Below are 23,860 nucleotides of genomic sequence, written 5' to 3'. Positions count from 1 at the left end.
GACTTCCTTGGTGATTCAGTGGTTAAGGCTCTGAGCTTCCAATGCAAGGTACGTGGGTTTGATCCCTGGTCAGGGAACTAAGATCCCACATGCCGTGCAACATGGCATATATATATATATATATATATATATATATATAAACTACTTCTACTGCCGATGAACATTCAGGTTGCTTCTACTGCTTTGCTGTTAGGACAGTGCTACTCTGCTCATTCTAGAGCCTATCTCCCAGTGCACAGATACAAGTTTCCCACGAGCGGAACTGCTACACTATAAACTCAGCAAAGTGGAATTGTACTGTCCACGTAACCCTGTGAGCTCAGGTTCATGAGCTATGTACACTCCAACCTCATTAAATCTCACAGTCCTGAAGTGGGTGTTTTCATTTTGCAGATTAGAGAAAGTGAGGCTCAGAGAGCTCAAGTAACTTGCTTGAGGACACACAGGAGGCTCCTCCCTTGTCTGGGAGGCACTGTGCTCCTGCCCCCACATCTCGCCACAGCCGGGGATCCTGGAGGGGTGGGGCTCACCGTTGACGCAGCCCAGCTCGTCACTCAGATCCTTACAGTCAGGCTCCCTGTTGCACTGCCGGCTACCATGGATGCAGGTCCCATCCGAGCACTGGAATTCATCAGGCCGGCACGTGGCCACAGCTGGGAAAGAAAGAGCCAAGTGTGGAGAATTAGGAAAGGGAAGGCACCCTAACACAACCATTACATTTTCATAGATTTCTCTCCAGTCTGTCCTTGCATGCAGGAAATTCATTAAAAAGTTGGCAGATCGGGGAACTCCCTGGTGGCTAAGACTCTGTGCTCCCAATACAGGGGGCCCAGGTTCGATCCCCGGTCAGGAAGCTAAATCCCTCATGCCACAGCTAAGACCTGGCAGAGGTAAATAAATAAATATTAAAAAAAAAAAAAAAAAAGCTGGCAGAGCTAGTAGGCCATTCTTGGCAGAAAAGCAATGATGTGGTCCCAGTCTAGATAGAAGCCTGGCCAGGTACGTTATGATGTTGTTGGTTAGTCCCTAAGTTGTGTCTGACTCTTTGTGACCCCATGTGCTGTAACCCACCAGGCTCCTCTGTCCATGGGATTTCCCAGGCAGGAACACTGGAGTGGGTTGTCATTTCCTACTCCAGGGAATTAATATCTTCCTGACCTAGGGATTGATCCCAAGTTTCCTGCATTAGCAGGTGGATTCTTTACCACTGAGCCACCAGTGAAGCCCACTGCCCACCTCCCCCTCCAAAAAAAGTCATTACTACTGAGTATCACACAGCCCTTTCAATGACTCAAACTGTGAACATGAAAAATGTTTCTGACTAGACCTTGACCTGAAACAGGTTTTCACTTAACCCTAATTCATTAAGCTCTAAGCTTATGCTTTCTCCACTTTCCCGTGGGTTATATTTCACTATAAAAATGCTGACAATGTGAAAATTCAATTTCAAGAGGTCAGTGGGGAAAAAAAAAAAGATGATAAATAAGTATGCAAATGTTTGGAACTCGTTTGTGTGTGTGTGTGTGCTTTTATGTCGTAACCCAGGTCCACCGAGGCCGATACTGTTGCTCCATCTACAGGGGAGGAGATCAAAGCACAGTAACGCTACGTCCCCGGCCAAGGGTCACACAGCTTGGACATCACCAGTCAGGCCTGGATCCTTTCTGGACCAAAATAATACAGCGTGCTACAGTCTGCTCCTCTTGGCAAGAGATAAATTAAATAGGGGTTCGAGGGGCTTCCCTGGTGGTATAGTAGATAAGAATCCACCACCCAATACAGGGGACATGGGTTCCATCCCTGGTCTGAGAAGGTCTTTCGCGGCACACAGCAACTAAACCGGTGTGCTGCAAATACTGAACCTGTGCGCCTAGAGCCTGTGCTCTGCAACAGGAGAAGCCCACAGACCACAACTAGAGAAGGCCCTCATGCAACGGTGAAGACCCAACACAACCAAAAAGTAAGTAACTGAATTAAAATAATAATAAAATAAAATAATAATAAAATTTAAAAATAAATAAACAGGCGTTCAAAAGGGAACTCCTTTGGAAGACAGTGTCCTCTATGTGATCAGAAAGACTGAAAGGAACATGAAATGGGACCGACTTTTAGTATTTTTTTTTAGGTCAATGCTTTATTGACACCATGTTGCCTTGAATATAATCTGAAGATATCTTTGGATATCATATTCTTTATGCAGGATATTAGCTCTTTCTTTTCTTGTATCTGAATCATTCCATCAAGGATTTATTATAGTTGGAGATAAGACCTTTGGAAGCAGTATTCCTTTTTCTTTTTTTGACGGAGCTAAGGTATATGGGATATTAGTTCCCTGACCAGGGATCCAACCCTCACCCCTGCACTGGAAGAGCAGAGTCTTCACCACTGGACCACCAAGGAAGTCCAGGACTGACTTTCTCATTGTGTGATGCGGAATCATTTAAGCACCTAAAGGCACTGCCCCACCCCTGTCCCCTGCCGGGGGAGCCCCCATCCTGGGTGAGGGGATTTCCGAGGCGCCCCTACCGCAGTTCTCCTCGTCAGACTTGTCCTTGCAGTCAGGGTCATGGTCGCAATGCCAGCTGGAGTGGATGCACTCGCCACTGCCGCAGTGGAACTCGAGGGCCGAGCAGGGGTTGTTGTCCTGCAGGGGGCCTGATGGGCGGGGGGTCCCGCAGTGCTTCGGCCACTCGTCTGAGCCATCGTCGCAGTCAGGGTCGCCGTCGCAGGCCCAGAGCTGGGGGATGCACATGGAGCTGTTGCACTGGAAGTTGGCAGGGCCGCAGGTGGGCGTGGGGCAGGACGCCTCATCCGAGCCATCTAAGCAGTCCAGGTCCAAGTCACAGACGAACTTCGGGGCAATGCACTTGCCGTCATTGCAGCGGAACTCATCCTGGGAGCACGTCTTGGGGGCTGCGGGGTCAGACAGGAGAGGACAGCCTGGTCACCGGGGAAACCACTCCCCAATCCCGACACCAACTCATTGCACAGACGGGGACACTGAGCTGAGGAGAGGCCAGAGCGCAGTGAGTGGACTCCGGGCAGTGGTCAGGGGACCTGGCCGACAATCACCCAGTTCCTGGGCCCCCTCTGGGCCTCAGTTTCCTCATCTGTTCCTGTCTCAAAATGTTACTGTGAGGACTGGGATGTAAAGGTACACGGGAACCTATATTTAAGAGTTTGTACAGGGAACTATAGTCAGTATCTTATAATAAATATAGTGGAAAAGAAGAGGAAAAAGAATATACGTGTGAGTGTGTGTAACTGAATCACTTTGCTCTACACCTAAAACTAACCCAACACTGTAAATTAAATATACTTTAGTTTAAAAAAAAAAGGATAAGTGGAGTAGGAAATGGCAACCCACTCCAGTATTCTTGCCTGGAGAATCCCATGGACACAGGAGCCTGGCAGACTACAATCCATGGGGTTGCAAAGAATCAGACACAACTGAGGGACTTGAGCACTTATAATTAAGTGTCCCTTTACTATTAAAGGGCTTCCCTTGTGGCTTAGCTGGTAAAGAATCTGCCTGCAATGTGGGAGACCTGCGTTTGTTCCCTGGGTTGGGAAGATTCCCTGGAGAAGGGAAAGGCTACCCTCTCCAGTATTCTGGCCTGGAGAATTCCATGGACTGTATAGACCATGGGGTCACAAAGAGTCATGTCATGTCATTTTACTATTCAAATTTTATTATCCTTCATTTTATTAGTGGTCCTTGAGCAGCTCTGAACGTTTGGAAATTGGGTGTTGAAGGAAGGTAAAGTAGAATATTTTGATCTGACTGGAGACTTTGAAATACCAGATAGTAAATGTGATCATCCTCCTTGACCTTCAGCTCAAATATCTCCCTGAAAATAATGCATTCAGGTTCAGAGGAAGCTTAGAGACGGCACTTTAAATGTCACATTGTAGTACTTATAAAATGAAAAAGAGGTAATTTCAGCTTTAAAAAACAAAACAAAACCAAAAAATGGCTGGGGACTTCTATGACGGTCCAGTGGTTAGGGCTCCAGGCTCTCACTGCCAAGGGCCCAGGTTTCATTCCTGGTGGAGGAACTAAGATCCCGAAAGCCACTCAGAGTAGCCAAAAATAAAAATAAAAACTGTTGCCCTTATTATTATTATTTGCTTGTTTTTATTTACAATGACATGGGACTTTTTAAAAGTGAAAGTCGCTCAGTCGTGTCCCACTCTTTGGGACCCCATGGACTATGCAGTCCATGGAATTCTCCAGGCCAGAATACTGGAGTGGGTAGCCTTTCCCTTCTCCAGGGGATCTTCCCAATCCAGGGATTGAACCTAGGTCTCCTGCATTGCAGGCAGATTCTTTACCAACTGAGATATCAGGGAAGCCCATATTGGACTTTTTAAATTGAAGTATAGTTGACTTACAAAGCTGTGCCAGTTTCCAGGTGTGCCACACGCGACTTAGTGACTTTAGACAGCACAAAACGATCACCAAGCTAAGTCCACTTACTGTGTGCCACCCGACAAGGTTATCACCATCTTACTGACTACATTTACCACGCCGTGCATCACATCACTGTGAATTATTTAGTTTACAGGAGGAAGTTGGTTCCTATTAATCTCCCTCCTCTATTTTACTCATCCTCCCACCTCCTGGGTTTGATGGTACTATTATTTCTTTTTTTAACTTCTTCGGTTTTATTGTACATACATGTCAATCTTTTTTTTTCCCCCATTGTGGACAGAGTTTAATAATTTTTTTTTTAAAGTTGGATTGCAGTATAGTTGATTTCCAATGGTGTGTTAATTTCTGCTCTACAGCAAAGTGACTCAGTTATACGTAAATGTATTCTTTTTCATATTCCTTTCCATTGTAGTTTATCACAGAATACTGACTATAGTTTCCCTGCCCTATACAATTGGAGAAGGCAATGGCACCCCACTCCAGTACTCTTGCCGGGAAAATCCCATGGATGGAGGGGCCTGGTAGGCTGTAGTCCATGGGATCGCTAAGAGTTGGGCACGACTGAGCGACTTCCCTTTCACTTTTCACTTTCATGCATTGGAGAAGGAAATGGCACCCCACTCCAGTGTTCTTGCCTGGAGAATCCCAGGGACGGGGGAGCCTGGTGGGCTGCCGTCTATGGGGTCGCACGGAGTCGGACACGACTGAAGCGACTTAGCAGCAGCAGCAGCAGCCCTATATAATAGGACCTTGTTGTTTATGCTGGTATTATTAAAGAGTCAAAAGAAACAGTAATTATGTAAACTGATGAAGGTGTTGAATAACCCTATTGTGATAATCATTTCACAATATATATAAAATCATCACACTGGAGACTAAACTCACACCATGTTACATGTCAACTATATCTCAATAAAGCCGGGAGAAAACATAAAACACTTGGAAAAGAGGCCCAATCCCTTTAATTTTAAAATGTTCCCCAGTGAGAACCAAGGTTAGATATGCATCACTAAGCACTCACTCACTTTTTAGGTTTTTTTTTTTTTTTAATACTCTCTCTGGGGGTTTCATATTTTGTCAACTTGAAGATTTGATGTGATCTCAATTATTTAAATTTCCCCCAGGGTGGTTTTTTTTTTTTTTAAGAGTCTTACTTTGTTTTTAAAAAATCTACACAATTAGAAAAGAAATTATAAATAATGAATAAAATCGAAGAGGCAAGACAGAACCTGCTGCAGAGTGCCTTCCTGTCTGAAACTCTCTATGGTTTGGAACAAACTCTGACCTCAGCCACGAACCCAGTCAGGTCGCTTGGACACGGCTAGGGTCCACGGGCCACCAGACAAGGGACACCACTTACAACAGCCTTCTTCGTCCGAGCCATTCTCGCAGTCCACCTGGCCATCGCATCTCCAGGACCCCGAAATGCAGCGGTTGACACGGCCCCCACAACTGAAGTCCCCCATCTTGCAGGTGACAGACTCTATGGAAGAAACAGAACTGAACCTTAATGCAGAGGGAAGACCGCCTTGCCACTCCGAGCTCTGCAAGGGAAGAACCCAGAGTTTTCTGATAGGAGATTCAGGCTCACTTTTCTGGACCAAAATGAAGGAAATTTAATAGAACTTATTAAAAATTAGTTGCTGAGGACTTCCCTGGGAGTCCAGTGGCTAAGACTCCATGCTCCCAATGCAGGGGGCCTGGGTTCAATCCCTGGTCAGGGAAGTACATACCACATACCACAGCTAAAGATCCCGCATGCCACAAGGAAGACTGAAGGTCTTGCATGCTGTGCTTAAGACTCAGTGCAGAAAAATAATTTTTTTTTTTAAGATGCTAGGTGTTGCAAAGGTTTTGGAATGAGATAGAAGTGGTGGTTACAAAGCATTGGGAATATATTAATGCTACTAAACTGGTCACTTTTTTTTTAACTTAAAATTTTGGGGTGGCTTTTTTAGAAAATCGAAGCATAATTGATTTACAATGTTGTGTTAATTTCAGGTGTACAGCAAAGTGACTCAGTTATACATGTGTGTGTGTGTATATATATATATTTTTTTTCTTTTTCAGATTCTTTTCCATTATAGGTTATTACAAGATATTGAATATAGTTCCCTGGGCTATACAGGAGGTCCTTGTTGATTATCTATTTTATATATAGTAGTATGCATCTGTTAATCCCAAATTCCTATTTTATTCCTACCCCCAGTGGCCTAATTCAGTGGTTAGGACTCTTAAGCTTCCACTGCAGCTGTTATAGGTTTGATCCCTGGTTGGGAAGCTAAGATCCCACAAGCCACCTGGAGTGGCCAAGAAAACAAAAAACAAACACACAAAAAGGCTAATTTGTGGGACTTCCCTGGCAGTCCAATGGTTAAGACTTTGCCTTCTAACACGGGGTGAAGGTTCGATCCTGGTTGGGAAGCTAAGACCCCCATGCCTTGAAGCCAAAAACCTAAATCATTAAGAAGCAATATTATAACAAATTCAATCAAGACTTTAAAAATGGTCCACCAAAAAAAAAAATCTTAAAAAAGGGCTAATCTGTGTAACATGAACCTCAATGAAAAAAAAAAAAGAGCCTTTAAAGGAAAGTTCCAATAATATCGTCTCTGTGTGCACGCTAAGCGTTTCAGTCCTGTCCAGTTCTTTGCAACCCCATGGTCTATAGCTCGCCAAGCTCCTTTGTCCATGGAAGAATACTAGGCAAGAATACTGGAGTGGAGTGCTATACCCTCCTCCAGGGGATCTTCCCGACCCAGGGATCAAATCCGAGTCTTTTACATCTCCTGCATTGCAAGTGGATTCTTTACCTCTGACCCACCTGGAAAGCCCAATATCTTCTCTGCCCATCTCCTAATTCATAGAAGAATACATTAGTATGCTTGTCAATTTCTACCACGTCTGTCACCCGCTATCATCAAATCACTTTGCCATCCAACAGAAATTAACACATTGAAAATTAACGTTGAAAATGTTTAAGTGTAACACAACTATACTTAGATTAAAAAAAAAAAAAGGTTAGGACACATGTCACATCCAAAGGCAAGGAGAAACTCACTGCACGTCTCCTGGGATTCATCAGAGCCGTCTTGGCACTCGGCAGTCCCATCACAAACCCACTTATAGGAGATGCATTTCCCATCTCGGCACTGAAACTCGTTTCTCCCACAGTTGTCTTCCGCTAAAGAGAAGGAAAAGAGAAGGAAGAATTAGGGCTGGGATCACAAAATGACCGAATTCTTTGTGTCTCTTTCCTGCCAAGTGAAGAATGAACCAGAAATACAATCCTATTGCAGCAGTCAGGTCTCCAGGAAATCAAACATACACCACAACTAAACTGAGTGAACCAAAAGTGTAGTGGAGGATGCGAAGAACACTTCCTAAAAAGAGATTCATCCCCCGTGTGAGATTCTGACATCATGGTTGGTGAGTCCAAAGTGTGGATCCATTGGGCGATGGGGACAAAATATTAGAACCTGGGTGCACATTACCAAAGAAAAGGACATGATTTAGCATGTCACAAACCTGTATTGGAGACAGTACGAAGGAAAATTGAGACTGCAAAAGCATTAAGCTGGAGGAAAACTTGAAAAGGGAGAAGGCAATGGCACCCCACTCCAGTACTCTTGCCTGGAAAATCCCATGGACGGAGGAGCCTGGTAGGCTGCAGTCCATGGGGTCGCTAAGAGTTGGACACGACTGAGCTACTTCACTTTCACTTTTCACTTTCATGCATTGGAGGAGGAAATGGCAACCCACTCCAGTGTTCTTGCCTGGAGAATCCCAGGGACGGCGGGGCCTGGTGGGCTGCCGTCTATGGGGTCGCACAGAGTCGGACACAACTGAAGCGACTTAGCAGCAGCAGCAGCAGCAAACTTGAAAAGCTTTCTCCAGTAGGTGGAAAGGAACTAAAGAGATAAAAATTGGGACTTCTCTCATGGTTCTGTGGTTAAGAACCTACCTTACAGTACAGGGGACACAGATTTGATCCCTAGTTGGGGAACTAAGATCCCACCTGCCACAGGGCAACTAAGCTCGTGCACCCCAAGAAGCCCACATGATGCAGCTGAGATCCAACACGGCCCCCACAAAAAGGGTATATAAGTTATGAGAAATTATTAATGTAGAGGTCAGACAGCAGAGATCCAGCAGAAAAGGTAATCATATAACTAAACTTCAGATCTAAAGAAACGGGTTGTTGCTGTTCAGTCGCTGAGTTGTGTCCAACTCTTTTCGACCCCATGGACAGCAGCATACCAGGCTTCCTTGCCCTTCACTGTCTCCCAGAGTGGGGGCTACTCTCTAGCTATGGTGCTCTGGCTTCTCATTGTGGTAGCGTCTCTTGTGGCGGAGCACAGGCTCTAGGCCCACAGGCTTCAGTAGTTGTGGTGCACGGGCTTAGTTGCTCCAAGGCATGTGAGATCTTCCCTGACCAGGAATCGAAATTGTGTCTCCTGCATTGGCAGGCAGATTCTTTACTCCTGAGCCACCAGGGAAGCCCCTCTAAAATATATGACTTTTACACCTTGTGGCTCAGATGGTAAAGAATCTGCCTGCAATTTGAGAGACCTGGGTATGATCCCTGGGTGGGGAGGATTCCCAGGAGGAGGGCAAGGCAACCCACTCCAGTATTCTTGCCTGGAGAATCCCCATGGACAGAGGAGGTTGGAGGGCTACAGTCCACGGGGTTGCAAAGAGTCAGACACGACTGAGCGACCAAGCACACAAAGAGAGCAAAATAATACTGACTGCATTTAGATTTAGGTATCATGCTTTGATTCAGGTGCATTGTTACGTGTGAGCTATGATCAAAGCAAACTTTTACTGTGAAGGTTGCTCATTCCGACTCTTTGTGACCCCATGGACTATACAGTCCATGGAATTCTCCAGGAAGAATATTGGAGTGGGTCAGTCATTTCAGCCACTCAGTTGTGTCAGACTCTCAGGGACCCTATGGATTGCAGCACACCAGGTTTCCAATAAACTTTTATTAGTTGGTAATAAAATTGGTATTACTCCTTTAATCTTTAAATATAGACTTTGATCCCCTTCATAATCTAAAGTAACACAGTTAATAAAAATTATGATCCAGTTTATCTCAGGATAAGGAAATAAGACCAAGAAAGAAGAAGCTAGCAGAAATTTCCTCATGAGGCAGATATTCTGAAGGCAAATGATATGTAAAATATAAGTTCGGGCTGATGGCTACGTTTATTATATTTTTCACTACGTTCGTAAGAAGAAAGTTTTTCTTTTATCACTTTATTTTGAATGTTGACCGAAACAAACAAAAAAAAAGTTTAATAGTTTGCACAAAATGTATTCATTTGCTCATTTTGCACAAAGGCAATTAATGAACTCTTGGTGCACAAGGCAGAAACTATGTCTCCAGAATTAGTTCATTCCTGGGAGAAACTTCCAGACAAAAAGATCCTTGATCCTTGAATGATTCTTCTCATGCAAGAAGTCTCTTCTTCCTTCATTCTGCATATGGGAGAAGATTCAAGATCTTACATGCTTTGTGTCTTTTTATGTATTCAGATTTTTCCTCCTTGATATTCTCTTTAAGTGGACTTTCCGGGTGGCTCAGATGGTAAAGAATATATGCCTGCAATGTACGAGACACAGGAGACTTGGGTTTGATCCCTGGGTCGGGAAGATCCCCTGGAGGAGGAAATGGCAACCGACTCCAGTATTCTTGCCTGGAGAATCCCATGGACAGAGGAGCTGGGTGGGCTACAGTCCATAGGATGGCAAAGAGTTGGACATGGCTGAGCACGCACGCATATACATTCTCTTTAAACTCTCAGTAGATGTGGTGCACAGGATTAGTTGCTCCGTGGCATGTGGGATCATCCTAGACCAGGGCTCCAACCAATGTCCCTTGCATTGTAAGGTGGATTCTTAAACACTGGAGCACCAGGGAAGTTTGAGACCTTCAAGTTTTAACTGAGCATATTACCCAAGGGAGGATCTATAATTTCCCAGCTTCCTTTGCAGCCAGGTGTGGCCATGGGACCAAGTTTAAGTTAATGAGCTGTGAGTGAAAGTAAATGTGCAAAGTTCACGACCTTAGAGAGTGGCACTGACAAGTTGATTCCTACTAGTGAGCATTTTGCCCCTCTTAATCTCAACGTACAAGATAAAAACGGACCTAATTAGATATGGTGGAAGGTCAAGCCATAAAAATAAGAATGATCAAAGGCACTCTTTGAAGTATGGCTCCCTGTATCCAATTGCTAATCATCAGCCTTGCCCTTAATGCTCGGCAATTAAAAAAAAAACGAAATAATGCAATTTGCAGCAACATGGATAAACCTGGAGATTATCATACTAAGTGAAGTAAGCCAGGTAGAGAAAGATGAATATTATACAATATCATTTATATGTGGAATCTTAAAAAAAAGGATACAAATGAACTGATTTAAAACAGAAATTAGACCCACAGACAGAGAACAGATTATGGTTGTCAAAGAGGAAAGAAGTGAGGGACAGATAAATTAGGAAATTGAGATGGACACATACACGCTACTATATATTAAATAGATAACCAACAAAGACCTACTGTGTAGCACAGGGAACTATATACTCAATTATCTTGTAATAATGTGTAATGGAAAAGAAACTGAAAAAGAATCTGAATCACTGAAACTAACACAACATTGTAAATCAAATATACTTTACTATATATATATACATGTTACTTCATATATAGAGATATAAAGGAAAAAAAAACCTTGCCCTCACTACATCATGATTTGAGATTTTTAACTATAGTAGGAAGCCATCGCAAATAACAAGATATTTTAAAATGTGTGTTCGATTTTTATCTCACCTTTTTAACATATCTGGTTTTCTGTATAATTATGGTTTTTAATGTACACCAGATGATAGCATAGTTATACGACAAATAATTATATTAAGGAGAACATGCTGGATCTGGTAAAAAAAAATTTCACAACCTCAGATCCCAAACCTCTGCAGTCCCTTCTGGTACAATGCCCCCTCCTAACTCCCTCCTCTTTGCTTGGCTAACAGTTCAGCTTCGAAGCTAACCTTCCCCGAAACTGGGTTTAGCAGCCTGTGGACTTCCCAGGTGGCGCTGGTGGTAAAGAACCCACCTGCCAATGCAGGAGATGGTAAGAGTCACTGTTCGATCCCTGGGTCAGAAAGATCTCCTGGAGGAGGGCATGGCAACCCACTCCAGGATTCTTGCCTGGAGAATCCCATGGACAGAGGAGCCTGGCAGGCTACAGTCCATGGGGTTGCAAAGAGTTGGACACAACTGGAAGTGATTTAGCATGCACGCATGCAAGAGCTCTTAAAACACCCATTTCTCACTCCTAACATACAAGATCGAAAGCGTTTGTTTACCGAGTCCCCCAGCCTAGATTTAAACTCCTGGAGAGTAAGGAATGTCTTTTTCTTCCTTTCAGCGTGAAACCATCAGAGCCCAAGGCCTGAGTCAAAACAAGATTTGTTGAGCTGTTATGCCCCAATCAGAGACAGGTCCATCATATTACTACTGGGCAAAGATTTTGGAAAAGTGGAACTCTTCTAGTTCCATCTCTTCAGAGGGCAACAGGGCAGAATCTGTCAAATTTTAAAGTGCAAAGTCCCCGGGACCCAGAAGAATTATTAACACAGATGTATAACAATGTCAAGTTAAAAAAGGTCCAAAGCCTTTTTTCCCCCACTGAGCGGTGTGGTTTGTGGGATCTTAATTCCTCGACCAGGAATCAAGCTTCTGCCCCCTACAGTGGAAGCTCGGAGTCCTAACCACTGGACAGTCAGGGAATTCCCTGTCCGGTTTCTTTTGCTCGAGTACATACTATTCATGTGCCGTTCTAGCTCAGGCACAACTAACCGATAATGGTCGAAACTGGGCTTTTCCTGGTGGCTGAGAAGTAAAGAATCTGCCTGCAATGCAGGAGACACGGTTTGATCCCTGGGTCAGGAAAATACCCTGGAGAAGGAAATGGCAACCCACTCCAGTATTCTTGCCCGGAGAATCCCATGGACAGAGCAGCCTGGTGGGTCCATGGGGTTGAAAAGAGTCGGCACAACTGAGTGACTAACACTTTCACTTTTCGAAATAACAGAAATCAGATTAGAGGTGCCTCTTGTCTGTGTCTGGCAGGTGAGTAAGCTGAAGAGAGCCGGGAACTTCCTGGGGGGAGAGAAGTCCTTTAGGTCCTAATGAGAGGTGGCTACACGGAAGTAGATGTCTATCACAACTCACTGAACTCTTATCTGTCAATTTTATAGTATGTCAATTGCACCTTTAATTCAAAAGAAACAAATTCTGGGTCTTCAAAGCTCATTGTCCAGTGTTCCTGCCCAGAGGAACAGTCGGGTGAGATTAAGAGAGCGATGAGTGGAGGGGTGGAGGAGACTATAGGTGATAAAGAGAGAAATACATACAAGGAGTGTTTAGAAGCATCAACAGAACTTGGTAATTGAACTTACAAAGAGACCAGGCTGGAGGTAACCCCAGTGGAGAGCTCAGGAGATTCAAATGAGCTGAGCTCTACCTGCCGCTATCAGAAGATAGACTGATAATGTAGCCCAGCTACTGATCCAAGACAGGACATCGCCCTCTGAGGTGCCTCTGCAATATACCCCACCCCCACTGACTCACAGCTGAATCGTGATTATGCCTGAAAAAGGAAATGACTCATTTTTGGCTTCCCACATGGGGTGGGTAAAAAGCAATCAGAATTCCAGGACTCTCATAAAAAAAAGTTAAAAAAAAAAAAAAAGGAAGTTCAGGCAAGGGGCATTCTCTACAGAGGAGGAGGATTCTGGAGGAGGAACTTCGCCATCTGCTCTCCCAGCCAGGAGATGGCAGTTTCAATCATTGCTAATCCACTTTGCCCAAGGAACCATCTCACACGCAGAATGTGCTACTGGAAAGGCTAAAAATATTAAACCATCTTGAAAGTGCAAAAATGAAAGTGTTAGTCGCTCAGTCGTGTCCAACTCTTTTGCAACGCCGTGAACTCTACCCCACCAGGCTCCTGTGTCCATAGGATTCTCCAGGCGAGAATACTGGAGGGGGTTGCCATTTCCTTCTCCAAGGGATCTTCCCGACCCAGGAATCAAACCCAGGTCTCCTGCATTGCAGCCAGATTCTTTACCATCTGAGCCACCAGGGAAACCCTACTGGAAAGGCTAGAATCATTAAACCATCTTCAATTTAGTTCAGTTCAGTCGCTCAGTCATGTCTGACTCTTTGCGACCCCATGAATCGCAGCACGCCAGGCCTCCCTGTCCATCACCAACTCCCGGAGTTCACTCAGACTCACGTCCATCGAGTCAGTGATGCCATCCAGCCATCTCATCCTCTGTCGTCCCCTTCTCCTCCTACCCCCAATCCCTCCCAGTATCAGAGTCTTTTCCAATGAGTCAACTCTTCGCATGAGGTGGCCAAAGTACTGGAGTTTCAGCTTTAGCATCATTCCTTCCAAAGAAATCCCAGGGAGGATCTTCTCTGGTGGTCCTCTGCACTCTGCACTCCCAATGCAGGGGCACTGGGTCCGATCCCTGGTTGGGAAACTAAGATCCCACATTCTGCAACTAGGCCCATGTGTCACAAACTAGAGAGCCCCGACCTCGCAACAAAGATCCAGCATAGCCAAAAATAAAAATTACAGTAATAACAAAAGTAAGAGAGAAAGAACAACAACCCCCTTCCCTGGACACCAATGAGCCCTTCCCTGGGCAGCAGTTAATCAAATATTTTCTCATCATCGATGGCTGAAGACCCTACCAACAAGAAGACCCTACTACTACATATTTCTACCTGAACAGCTGTTCATCCAACAGCTGACCATCAGCTGTAACATCTGAATGAAAAGTGAATGGATTTCACCATTACCGACAGCAGTCAGCTGGGAAATATCTCCTGGCCTTGCTTATATGGCCAAGGATAAGGGACGGTGAGCACCCAGAAGAGCACCTCAAGATGGGTGTCCCGGCAGTGGGCAACCCCCACCTGAGTAAGGAGTCAGAACTAGTCCTATTTCAAACACCACAGCCCAGAGAAACAAACAGCTCTTTCTTATTTCCTCCCAGTTCCACAAGCAAGGTTTGGGTTTTGTATGTCGGTTTCAGTTGAATTTCAGCAAAAGCAAACCAGAGCACTACATCCCATAACTCTTCATAATGCTGCTGCTGCTGCTGCTAAGTCGCTTCAGTCGTGTCCGACTCTGTGCAACCCCATAGACGGCAGCCCACCAGGCTCCTCTGTCCCTGGGATTCTCCAGGCAAGAACACTGGAGTGGGTTGCTATTTCCTTCTCCAATGTATGAAAGTGAAAAGTGAAAGGGAAGTCACTCAGTTAATGTCCGACTCTTCGCGACCCCATGGACTGCAGTCTACCAGGCTCCTCCGTCCATGGGATTTTCCAGGCAAGAGTACTGGAGTGGGTTGCCATTGCCTTCTCCTCCTCATACTGGGGATGCCTAAAATTACATATGCAACACACCCCCTCCCCCGCAAAAAAAGAAAGCAATCGAAACTCTAGCCCTTAGACCTCTCCTGTCACGGGTGAGGAATCAGAAACAAGGTTATCGAAACAGAAAAGGAGAATATACATTTCTGCTTTTTCTCCAGTACACATATGAGATGGTAAATGCTTTCAAGGTTTTCCTTCCGCGGATACTGAAGATAGTGGTTGTTCAAGAAAACCAAAATAATACATGGAGGGGATTCCCTGGCGGTTCCGAGGTTAGGACTCCGTGCTTTCACTGCCAGGGCCTGGGTTCAACCCCTGGCCAGGGTACTAAGATCCTACAAGTCGAGAGACATGGACAAAAAAAAAAAATTAAAAAATAAATACTTGGAATCATTTTCTTGAAAAAGAAATGGCCTGGGTCTTCCCTGGCGGTCTAGTGGTTGGGACCTCACTTTCCAGTGCAAAGATACCACAGGCCTCAGAGCCAAAAAACCAAAACATAAAACAGAAGCAACATCATAACCAATTCAATAAAGACTTTCAAAATAAGATGTTCCACACCAAAAAAATCTTAAAAAGAAAAAAAATGTCTGAAGCTAAGAGACTTAGCAGAAAATGAATGAAAAATCCTTTTGCCAGTGCTCTTTTCCACAAGAGGGACCACCAAGATATTTTCCCCAGAGGTGATCTCCGTGGTAGTTTTTTGTCTGCTCCTTTTGAGGGAGGGGTAGCCAGTTTCTATCACTGTCCACTGCTGACTACTTGCATGGTGTCTTAGCAACACATGGTTACTTGCTAGACAGCGGAGCAGTGTGGATGATGTTAACATACTGAATGTGGAATGTGAAAGGCAATCAAAGCACTGAGCAAAAAAGGCATCTAGAATTGGGTCTTATTAAGGGGAGGAACCCTACAGATATGAGCAGGAATGCCCTAGAAAGACAGCATGAGGCAGATATCTCAGAAACATTCGCTCTATCTTTAGTGAGTGTTGCCCTGAAAGATAAATATGCCTGACAATGACCAGTGAATCCCACTGGGGCTTGTTGTTAAAGCAGTTGTTGTTTAATCACTAAGTTGTATCTGACTCTTCCCGATCTCACGGACTGCAGCATGCCAGGCTCCTCTGTCCTCTGCTATCTTCCGGAATTTGCTCAGATTCATGTCTGTTGAGTCAGTGATGCTATCTAACCATCTTATCCTCTGTTACAGCAGACACAACTTAGTGGGAACACTCTACTTTCCGGGTTTGGGTGTGTCCCTGGCATATTTGATACCCTACACACAACTGTCAATTAATTGACTTTGATTTGGCTAAAGGAAAGAAAGCAAGCAGTTAAGATTCCAATTACTACCATTCCCAAAGTAAACAGACAAGAAATTCCCGCTCCCTCGGGGCAAACTGGAGTAGCCAGGGCTGCTACAAATGTCTATCATCAAGTTAACAGCAGAGTAGATACTTAGTGAAATACACAGCAGAATACTGGAGTGGGTTGCCATGTCCTTCTCCAGGGATCTTCCAGACCCAGGGATCAAACCCAGGTCTCCCACACTGCAGGCAGATATTTAGTAGCTGCCCACTCACTCTCAGGAGTCTGGGGAACACACCCAGACTCAGAGCCTCCTTGAGAACCAAAATACATCATTTCCTCAAGCTGCCTAGTGAAAAAGGAAACTGAAGCAACATATCTTGCTCAATGAAACTTCACTGCCATTAATATCCTCTTAGGGAAGGAGTGGATCTGTGTGTTAAATACAGGCTCATCAACTGTCTCTTTTCCAAGCCACCATCCCTCTGCTTCACACAACCCAATGGCCGAATTATTACAATAACCCTCTGCCGTGTGGCTGAAATTCTCCTTCCTTTCCTCCCAGAGGAAACTGATGTGTGTGTCACAGGTACTGATTCCAAGAGTTCAAAGGTCTCCGCTCAAAGCCACCCCTTCCCCCCATTAAAAAAAAAAAAAAGATTCCTGCATCCTGTTCATGGGACAATTCCAATACTTTTCTAGGCCCAGATGGTTGTTAAGCTGGAAAAGGACCATTTCTTTATTATCCAGGGCGAGGTCAAATGTCTCTCTCAGCCACTGGATAACTCAGGATGTTGCACCAACTAGCCTCTTGCCCAAATCTAAAATTCAAACCCCTTAAAATGAAAGGTTATCATGTTGTCATGAGAGCAGCTCAACTGAACTCATTTTAGCGCCTATGAACAGACAAGGCAACCCCAAAGGGGTCCATTAGGTCCCAACTCTCGGTCCCTGCCCAGGCACGGATGAAAGTCTCCGTTAAGCGCCCTTCACTTCCGATCCGGGAAGGACTGGAGTTTCTAGGCAACGTTTCAGACTGGGAAGGGACTGAGGCCTTGAAGGTGGCCTGAGGGTCATGTCAGCGAACTGGTCCCAGTCGGGCGGGGTCGGAGAAGCTCCCGAGGACAAAGTGGGTACGAAGGCATCATTGCAGATAGAGGAGGAAACAGGCCTTGGCCGAGCGGGGCTCAAGCGCTCGGCGGGCATGCTTGCAGAGCTTCTCCAGGGGCCCGGGACTTGGCGCATCATTTGTGACGGGAGCCCGGAACGACCCGAGGAATCGCCTTCGACATCCTCCCGGAGATCTAGCGAGGCGCGAGGCGTGCGCCAGCCCCGCCCCGCGCCGCCCGGGCCTCAGCAACTACCGCCTCCCATTGGCCAAGGGGTGCGGCTCGAGGCTCGCCTGTTCGAATGGCGTCCAATGGGAGCTCGGAGGAGGGCCCATAGGGCTGAAGGCGGGGCTGGAGGAGGTGGCTAAGGGCGGAAGCTTGGTGAAGGTTAGACGAGTCCCGCTCCGCTTCGAGGGGCAGCAGCGCCCTTGGGAAGCACAAAGCCAACTTGACCGCCGCCGTAACCCCTGAGGGTGAAACGGTGTGGGGGAGCGCCCGTGGAGCCTCCAGGCTGAGAAGCCCGTTTTTGGGTCCGTCTCACCCCTGGAATAACTCTGGGAGGGAGTACGTCCTCCTAAAGCGTACCCGGCTCTAAGAAAAGGAGAGTGGTCCCCCATTGGGGGGATACTTGTGGGGAAAGTCGCGTCGCGTTTCCCTCCCAGACCCCTCAGACACCTATCCCCCCGAACCCTTTTCCCAATGCAGCCATTGGGGAAGGACTTTGTGCCATTTTCCCACGTCTTCCATGGATTGAATGATTTTTCATTTTCTCTCCCGCCGGCCCCCCAAAATACCAAGGGGCTCCCCCAATTCAGGAGCTCACCCCTATCCCGCGCGGGCTTCCGGAGCCAGCCTTACCTGCAGCCTCCCCCGCAGCGATGAGCAGGGCGATGGCCCAGCGCAGCCCCCAGCCCGCGAGCCTCATGATCCCAGCCTCCGCTTGTCACGCCCCGGCGCAGGCCGCTGTACGCTCGCAGTGACCGCTCTGGAAACCCGGGCTTCGCGCGGCCCGGACGCGACTGCACGCGGTGCGTCAGTCATTTGCAGCATTTCTATGTGAGGTTTCCCGGAGAGGGAGGAGTTTGCAGTGGGGTGATTTTCAAATATCTTCACCTCACTGTGGGAGGAGGAGTTTGGAGAGGAGGAGTTTCAAACGGCCGATGTGACATGGGCTTCTTAACCCATGAAGCCCTGACTCAGATTCCAGTTCTTTCCAAAGCTGGTCCTGGACAGGCTGCAGGGTTTGTGGCAGGAAGAGCTGAGCCGCCTCCACGCCCACCCTAAAAATGAAATCCCACATCTCCTTTAAATTTCTCTCAAATTTTGATTGTTATATTCTCTTTGGTGCCCAAAGAAGATTCTATCTGTCCTTCCAAATCGTCTAATTGGCCAATGACATCTCCCCTCTGACTCAAAACCAAAAACTAGAGATGTTGGAAACTTACCCCCCACCCCTTTTCTCTACTTGCCTTCTCCTTTCTAGGAATTGTTTATAGATTTTAACTGCTTCATCATATATAGTTTTAGAGGGCTCTTCCAAATTGCCCCATAAAACAGTAATCATCACAAAAGTACAGGCAAAGACTGATTTTGTTTTGTGGGATCCAGCACTTGCATGAATTATGGGCCAAAACATCTCTGAAATCAACTGACCTCATACCTGGGGTCTGGACATAAATATTGATTTATCTTATTCAGAGAAAGGGTTGAACAAACAGAGTAGCCACTTCCTCTCCCCAAAGCCAAATCAAAACAAACTAGAGATTTCAGAGCTGAACCTGAATGCCTAAACCACCAAGAGCTGATGGTGAACAGCTTTTAAGAATCAGGGTGTCCCTTTGGTGGAGATTCATGAACTTGCCAGGGTCCCTTGCCAAAAAGCCCTCCTACAAAGGGTCTGGCAGTTTGGAAGGGTTCTCTCCGGATTAGCAGAGTTCTCTGAGGTTTTACAAACTGAGCTTGGCAGGCGTACTAACCTCTCAGCAGGCTTTCGGAGAAACCCAGGAGAGAAGGCAGAAAAGAGGCAGAGAGGAGATAATTGAACTCTCAGAAAGAAAAACAGTGATTAATCCAGAAGAAACTTATAGACAGTGTCTGGAAGTATAGAGCCCCAGCTTCTGAATCATACAAAATTTGGGCGAGTCACTTAGCTTTGCCAATTAAAAAAATCGGACATTGGGACTTCCCTCGTGGTCAAGTGGTTAGGACACCATGTTTCCACTGCAGAGGGAGTGGGTTTCATACCTGGTCAGGGAAGTAAGATCCCATAAGCCTCAAGGCAGTGGATGAGAGGGCAGGGTTGGGGAAGGAGATAAAATAAAAACCAGGGGGAAAGTAATGTCTACTTCCCTTACTTGGCAGGTTCAGTGTCAGGGTCAAAATGAAATCATGAATAATCTTACCTGCAGAAATTGACAAGGATGGGCAAGTTCTGGGAGTTGCAACATTTATGAATGTGTCACCCTCCATTCCATTCTTTATAACATATTAACATATGCTCCTTTTTTTCCCCCCTCAAAGGCAGGAGCACTAGGTTTGATTTCCCTTCTGAAAATTTACAAGACCTCACAGACTGTTTCTGTTGCGAGCCCAGCTTCCTCTGATCCATCTGGTGGTAGGTGACTTATTCTGCCCAACAGCCCTGGAAAGGGTTACCAGGAAGAGACTCTCTCCCAGAGAGGACTTAGCTTACTTAACATGTGTTCAGAGCTAGTTGTATGGAGATATAGGGACAGGCCTGGAAAAGGGCTACAAAAACCCTGAAAAGAACATTCCTGGAGGTCTCAAGCCTGGGCAAGAATTCTGGGATGGTTTTACCCAGTCTGCCTTTGATCTGTCTGCAGAAATCTCAAGGTCCTTTCTGTTCCTGCCACATAAGCATATATTCCCCTGAGGATGGAGTCACACTTTAAATTTCTCTACTTCTTGGAGCCTCCATATGCTCTTCTGTAACTTACTCAGGGTTCTTGTGAGGATTAAGTAAATATATATATATATATGCTGGTGTCTGGGGAGGCCTTACAAATAGCTGTGAAAAGAAGAGAAGTGAAAAGCAAAAGAGAAAAGGAAAGATATAAGCATCTGAATGCAGAGTTCCAAAGAATAGCAAGAAGAGATAAGAAAGCCTTCCTCAGCAATCAGTGCAAAGAAATAGAGGAAAACAACAGAATGGGAAAGACTAGAGATCTCTTCAAGAAAATTAGAGATACCAAGGGAACATTTCATGCAAAGACGGGCTCGATAAAGGACAGATATGGTATGGACCTAACAGAAGCAGAAGATATTAAGAAGAGGTGGCAAGAATACACAGAAGAACTGTACAAAAAAGATCTTCATGACCCAGATAATCACGATGATGTGATCACAGACCTAGAGCCAGACATCCTGGAATGTGAGGTCAAGTGGGACTTAGAAAGCAGCACACGAACAAAGCTAGTGGAGGTGATGGAATTCCAGTTGAGCTATTTCAAATCCTGAAAGATGATCCTGTGAAAGTGCTGTACTCAATATGCCAGCAAATTTGGAAAACTTAGCAGTGGCCACAGGACTGGAAAAGGTCAGTTTTCATTCCAATCCCAAAGAAAGGCAATGCCAAAGAATGCTCAAACTACCACACAATTGCACTCGTCTCACACACTGGTAAAGCAATGCTCAAAGTTCTCCAAGCCAGGCTTCAGCAATACGTGAACCGCAAACTTCCTGATGTTCAAGCTGGTTTTAGAAAAGGCAGAGGAACCAGAGATCAAATTGCCAACATCTGCTGGATCATGGAAAAAGCAAGAGAGTTCCAGAAAAACATCTATTTCTGCTTTATTGACTATGCCAAAGCCTTTGACTGTGTGGATCACAATAAACTGTGGAAAATTCTGAAAGAGATGGGAATACCAGACCACCTGACCTGCCTCTTGAGAAATCTGTATGCAGGTCAGGAAGCAACAGTTAGAACTGGACATGGAACAACAGACTGGTTCCAAATAGGAAAAGGAGTACGTCAAGGCTGTATATTATCACCCTGCTTATTTAACTTCTATGCAGAGTACCTCATGAGAAACGCTGGACTGGAAGAAATACAAGCTGGAATCAGATTGCCAGGAGAAATATCAATAACCTCAGGTATGCAGATGACAGCACCCTTATGGCAGAAAGTGAAGAGGAACTAAAAAGCCTCTTGATGAAAGTGAAAGAGGAGAGTGAAAAAGTTGGTTTAAAGCTTAACATTCAGAAAACGAAGATCATGGCATCCGGTCCCATCACTTCATGGGAAATAGATGGAGAAACAGTGGAAACAGTGTCAGACTTTATTTTTTGCGGGGGGCTCCAAAATCACTGCAGATGGTGATTGCAGCCATGAAATTAAAAGACGCTTACTCCTTGGAAGAAAAGTTATGATCAACCTAGATAGCATATTCAAAAGCAGAGACATTACTTTGCCAACAAAGGTCCGTCTAGTCAAGGCTATGGTTTTTCCTGTGGTCATGTATGGATGTGAGAGTTGGACTGTGAAGAAAGCTGAGCACCGAAGAATTGATGCTTTTGAACTGTGGTGTTGGCAAAGACTCTTGAGAGTCCCTTGGACTGCAAGGAGATCCAACCAGTCCATTCTGAAGGAGATCAGCCCTGGCTGTTCTTTGGAAGGAATGATGCTAAAGCTGAAACTCCAGTACTTTGGCCACCTCATGCGAAGAGTTGACTCATTGGAAAAGACCCTGATGCTGGGAGGGATTGGGGGCAGGAGGAGAAGGGGACGACAGAGGATGAGATGGCTGGATGGCATCACTGATTCGATGAACGTGAGTCTGGGTGAACTCCGGGAGTTGGTGATGGACAGGGAGGCCTGGCGTGCTGCGATTCATGGGGTCACAAAGAGTCGGACACGACTGAGCGACTGAACTGAACTGAACTGAACTGAAGTTGCTTCAGTAGTGTCCGACTCTGTGCAACCCCATAGACGGCAGCTCACCAGGCTCCCCTGTCGCTGGGATTCTCCAGGCAAGAACACTGGAGTGGGTTGCCATTTCCTTCTCCAATGCATGAAAGTGAAAAGTGAAAGTGAAGTCACTCAGTCGTGTTCAACTCTTAGCGACCCCATGGACTTCAGTCTACCAGGCTCCTCCGTCCATGGGATTTTCCAGGCAAGAGTACTGGAGTGGGTTGCCATTGCCTTCTTTCTCTCTCTCTCTCTCTCTCTATATATATATATATATAAATACATTATGATTATATAAAATTATTACTTAAATAATTATATATAGCACTGTTGTGTGTTTTATTTATTTTTACTTTTGACTGTCCTGGGTCTTTTGCTATATCTGGGCTTTCTCCAGTTGCAGCAAACAGGGGCTGCTCCTCGTTACAGTGCTCAGACTTTTTAAAAAAAATTAATTTATCTTTTTATTGAAGGATAATTGCTGTACAGAATTTTGTTGTTTTCTGTCAAACCTTAGCATAAAGCTGTAGGTATACATATATCCCCTCCCTTTTGAACCTCCCTCCCATCTCCCTCTCCATCCCACCCCTCTAGGTTGATACAGAGCCCTTGCTTGAGTTTCCTGAGCCATACAGCAAATTCCTGTTGGCTATCTATTTTACATATGGTAATGTAAGTTTCCACCTTACTCTCTCCATACATCTCACCCTCTCCTCCCCTCTCCCCATGTCCGTAAGTCTATTCTTTATGTCTGTTTCTCCATTGCTGCCCTGTAAATAAATTCTTTAGTACCATTTTTCTAGATTCTGTATATATGCGTTAGAATATTTATTTATCTTTGCCTTTCTGACTTACTTCACTCTGTATAATAGGTTCTAGGTTCATCCACCTCATTAGAATGGACTCAAATGTGTTCCATTTTATGGCTGAGTAATATTCCATTGTGTGTATGTACCACAACTTCTTTATCCATTCATCTGTTGATGGACATCCAGGTTGCTTCCATGTTCTAGCTATTGTAAATAGTGCTGCAATGAACAGTGGAATACACGTGTCTTTTTCAATTTTGGTTTCCTCAGGGTATATGCCTAGGAGTGGGATTGGCTGGGTCATATGGTGGTTTTATTCCTAGTTTTTTTTTAAATTTTATTTTATTTTTAAACTTTACATAATTGTATTAGTTTTGCCAAATATCAAAATGAATCTGCCACGGGTATACATGTGTTCCCCATCCTGAATACTCCTAGTTTTTTAAGGACTCTCCATACCGTCTTCCATAGTGGCTGTATCAATTTACACCCCCACCAACAGTGCAAGAGCATTCCCTTTTCTCCACACCCTCTCCAGCATTTATTGTTCGTAGACGTTTTGATGATGGCCATTCTGACCGGTGTGAGGTGATATCTCATTGTAGTTTTGATTTGTATTTCTCTAATAATAAGCGATGTTGAGCATTTTTTCATGTGTTTGTTAGCCATCTGTATGTCTTCTTTGGAGAAATGTTTGTTTAGGTCTTTTTCCCACTTTTTGATTGGGTTGTTTGTTTTTCTGGTATTGAGTTGTATGAGCTGCTTGTATATTTTGGAAATTAATCCCTTGTCAATTGTTTCATTTGCT

General features: G+C 45.1%; 1 protein-coding gene across 1 annotated transcript in view; it reads right to left on the bottom strand.

The window, feature by feature from the left end:
* Positions 1-18,352, bottom strand: part of LDLR (low density lipoprotein receptor) — a 33,144-nt gene extending 14,792 nt beyond the window's left edge. Inside the window, exons 1-5 of the mRNA XM_055545069.1 lie at positions 18,175-18,352; positions 7,497-7,619; positions 5,796-5,918; positions 2,527-2,913; positions 531-653 (exon numbers count right to left, since the gene is read on the bottom strand). Of these exons, the coding sequence (XP_055401044.1) occupies positions 531-653; positions 2,527-2,913; positions 5,796-5,918; positions 7,497-7,619; positions 18,175-18,241 (823 nt within the window). The 5' untranslated portion in view covers positions 18,242-18,352. The remainder of the gene's footprint in view (positions 1-530; positions 654-2,526; positions 2,914-5,795; positions 5,919-7,496; positions 7,620-18,174) is intronic.
* Positions 18,353-23,860: the final 5,508 nt, after the last annotated feature.

Source organism: Bubalus kerabau, chromosome 1, assembly GCF_029407905.1.
Source record: "Bubalus kerabau isolate K-KA32 ecotype Philippines breed swamp buffalo chromosome 1, PCC_UOA_SB_1v2, whole genome shotgun sequence".
Taxonomy (NCBI): domain Eukaryota; kingdom Metazoa; phylum Chordata; class Mammalia; order Artiodactyla; family Bovidae; genus Bubalus; species Bubalus kerabau.
This window is presented reverse-complemented; position numbering and strand designations above follow the sequence as displayed.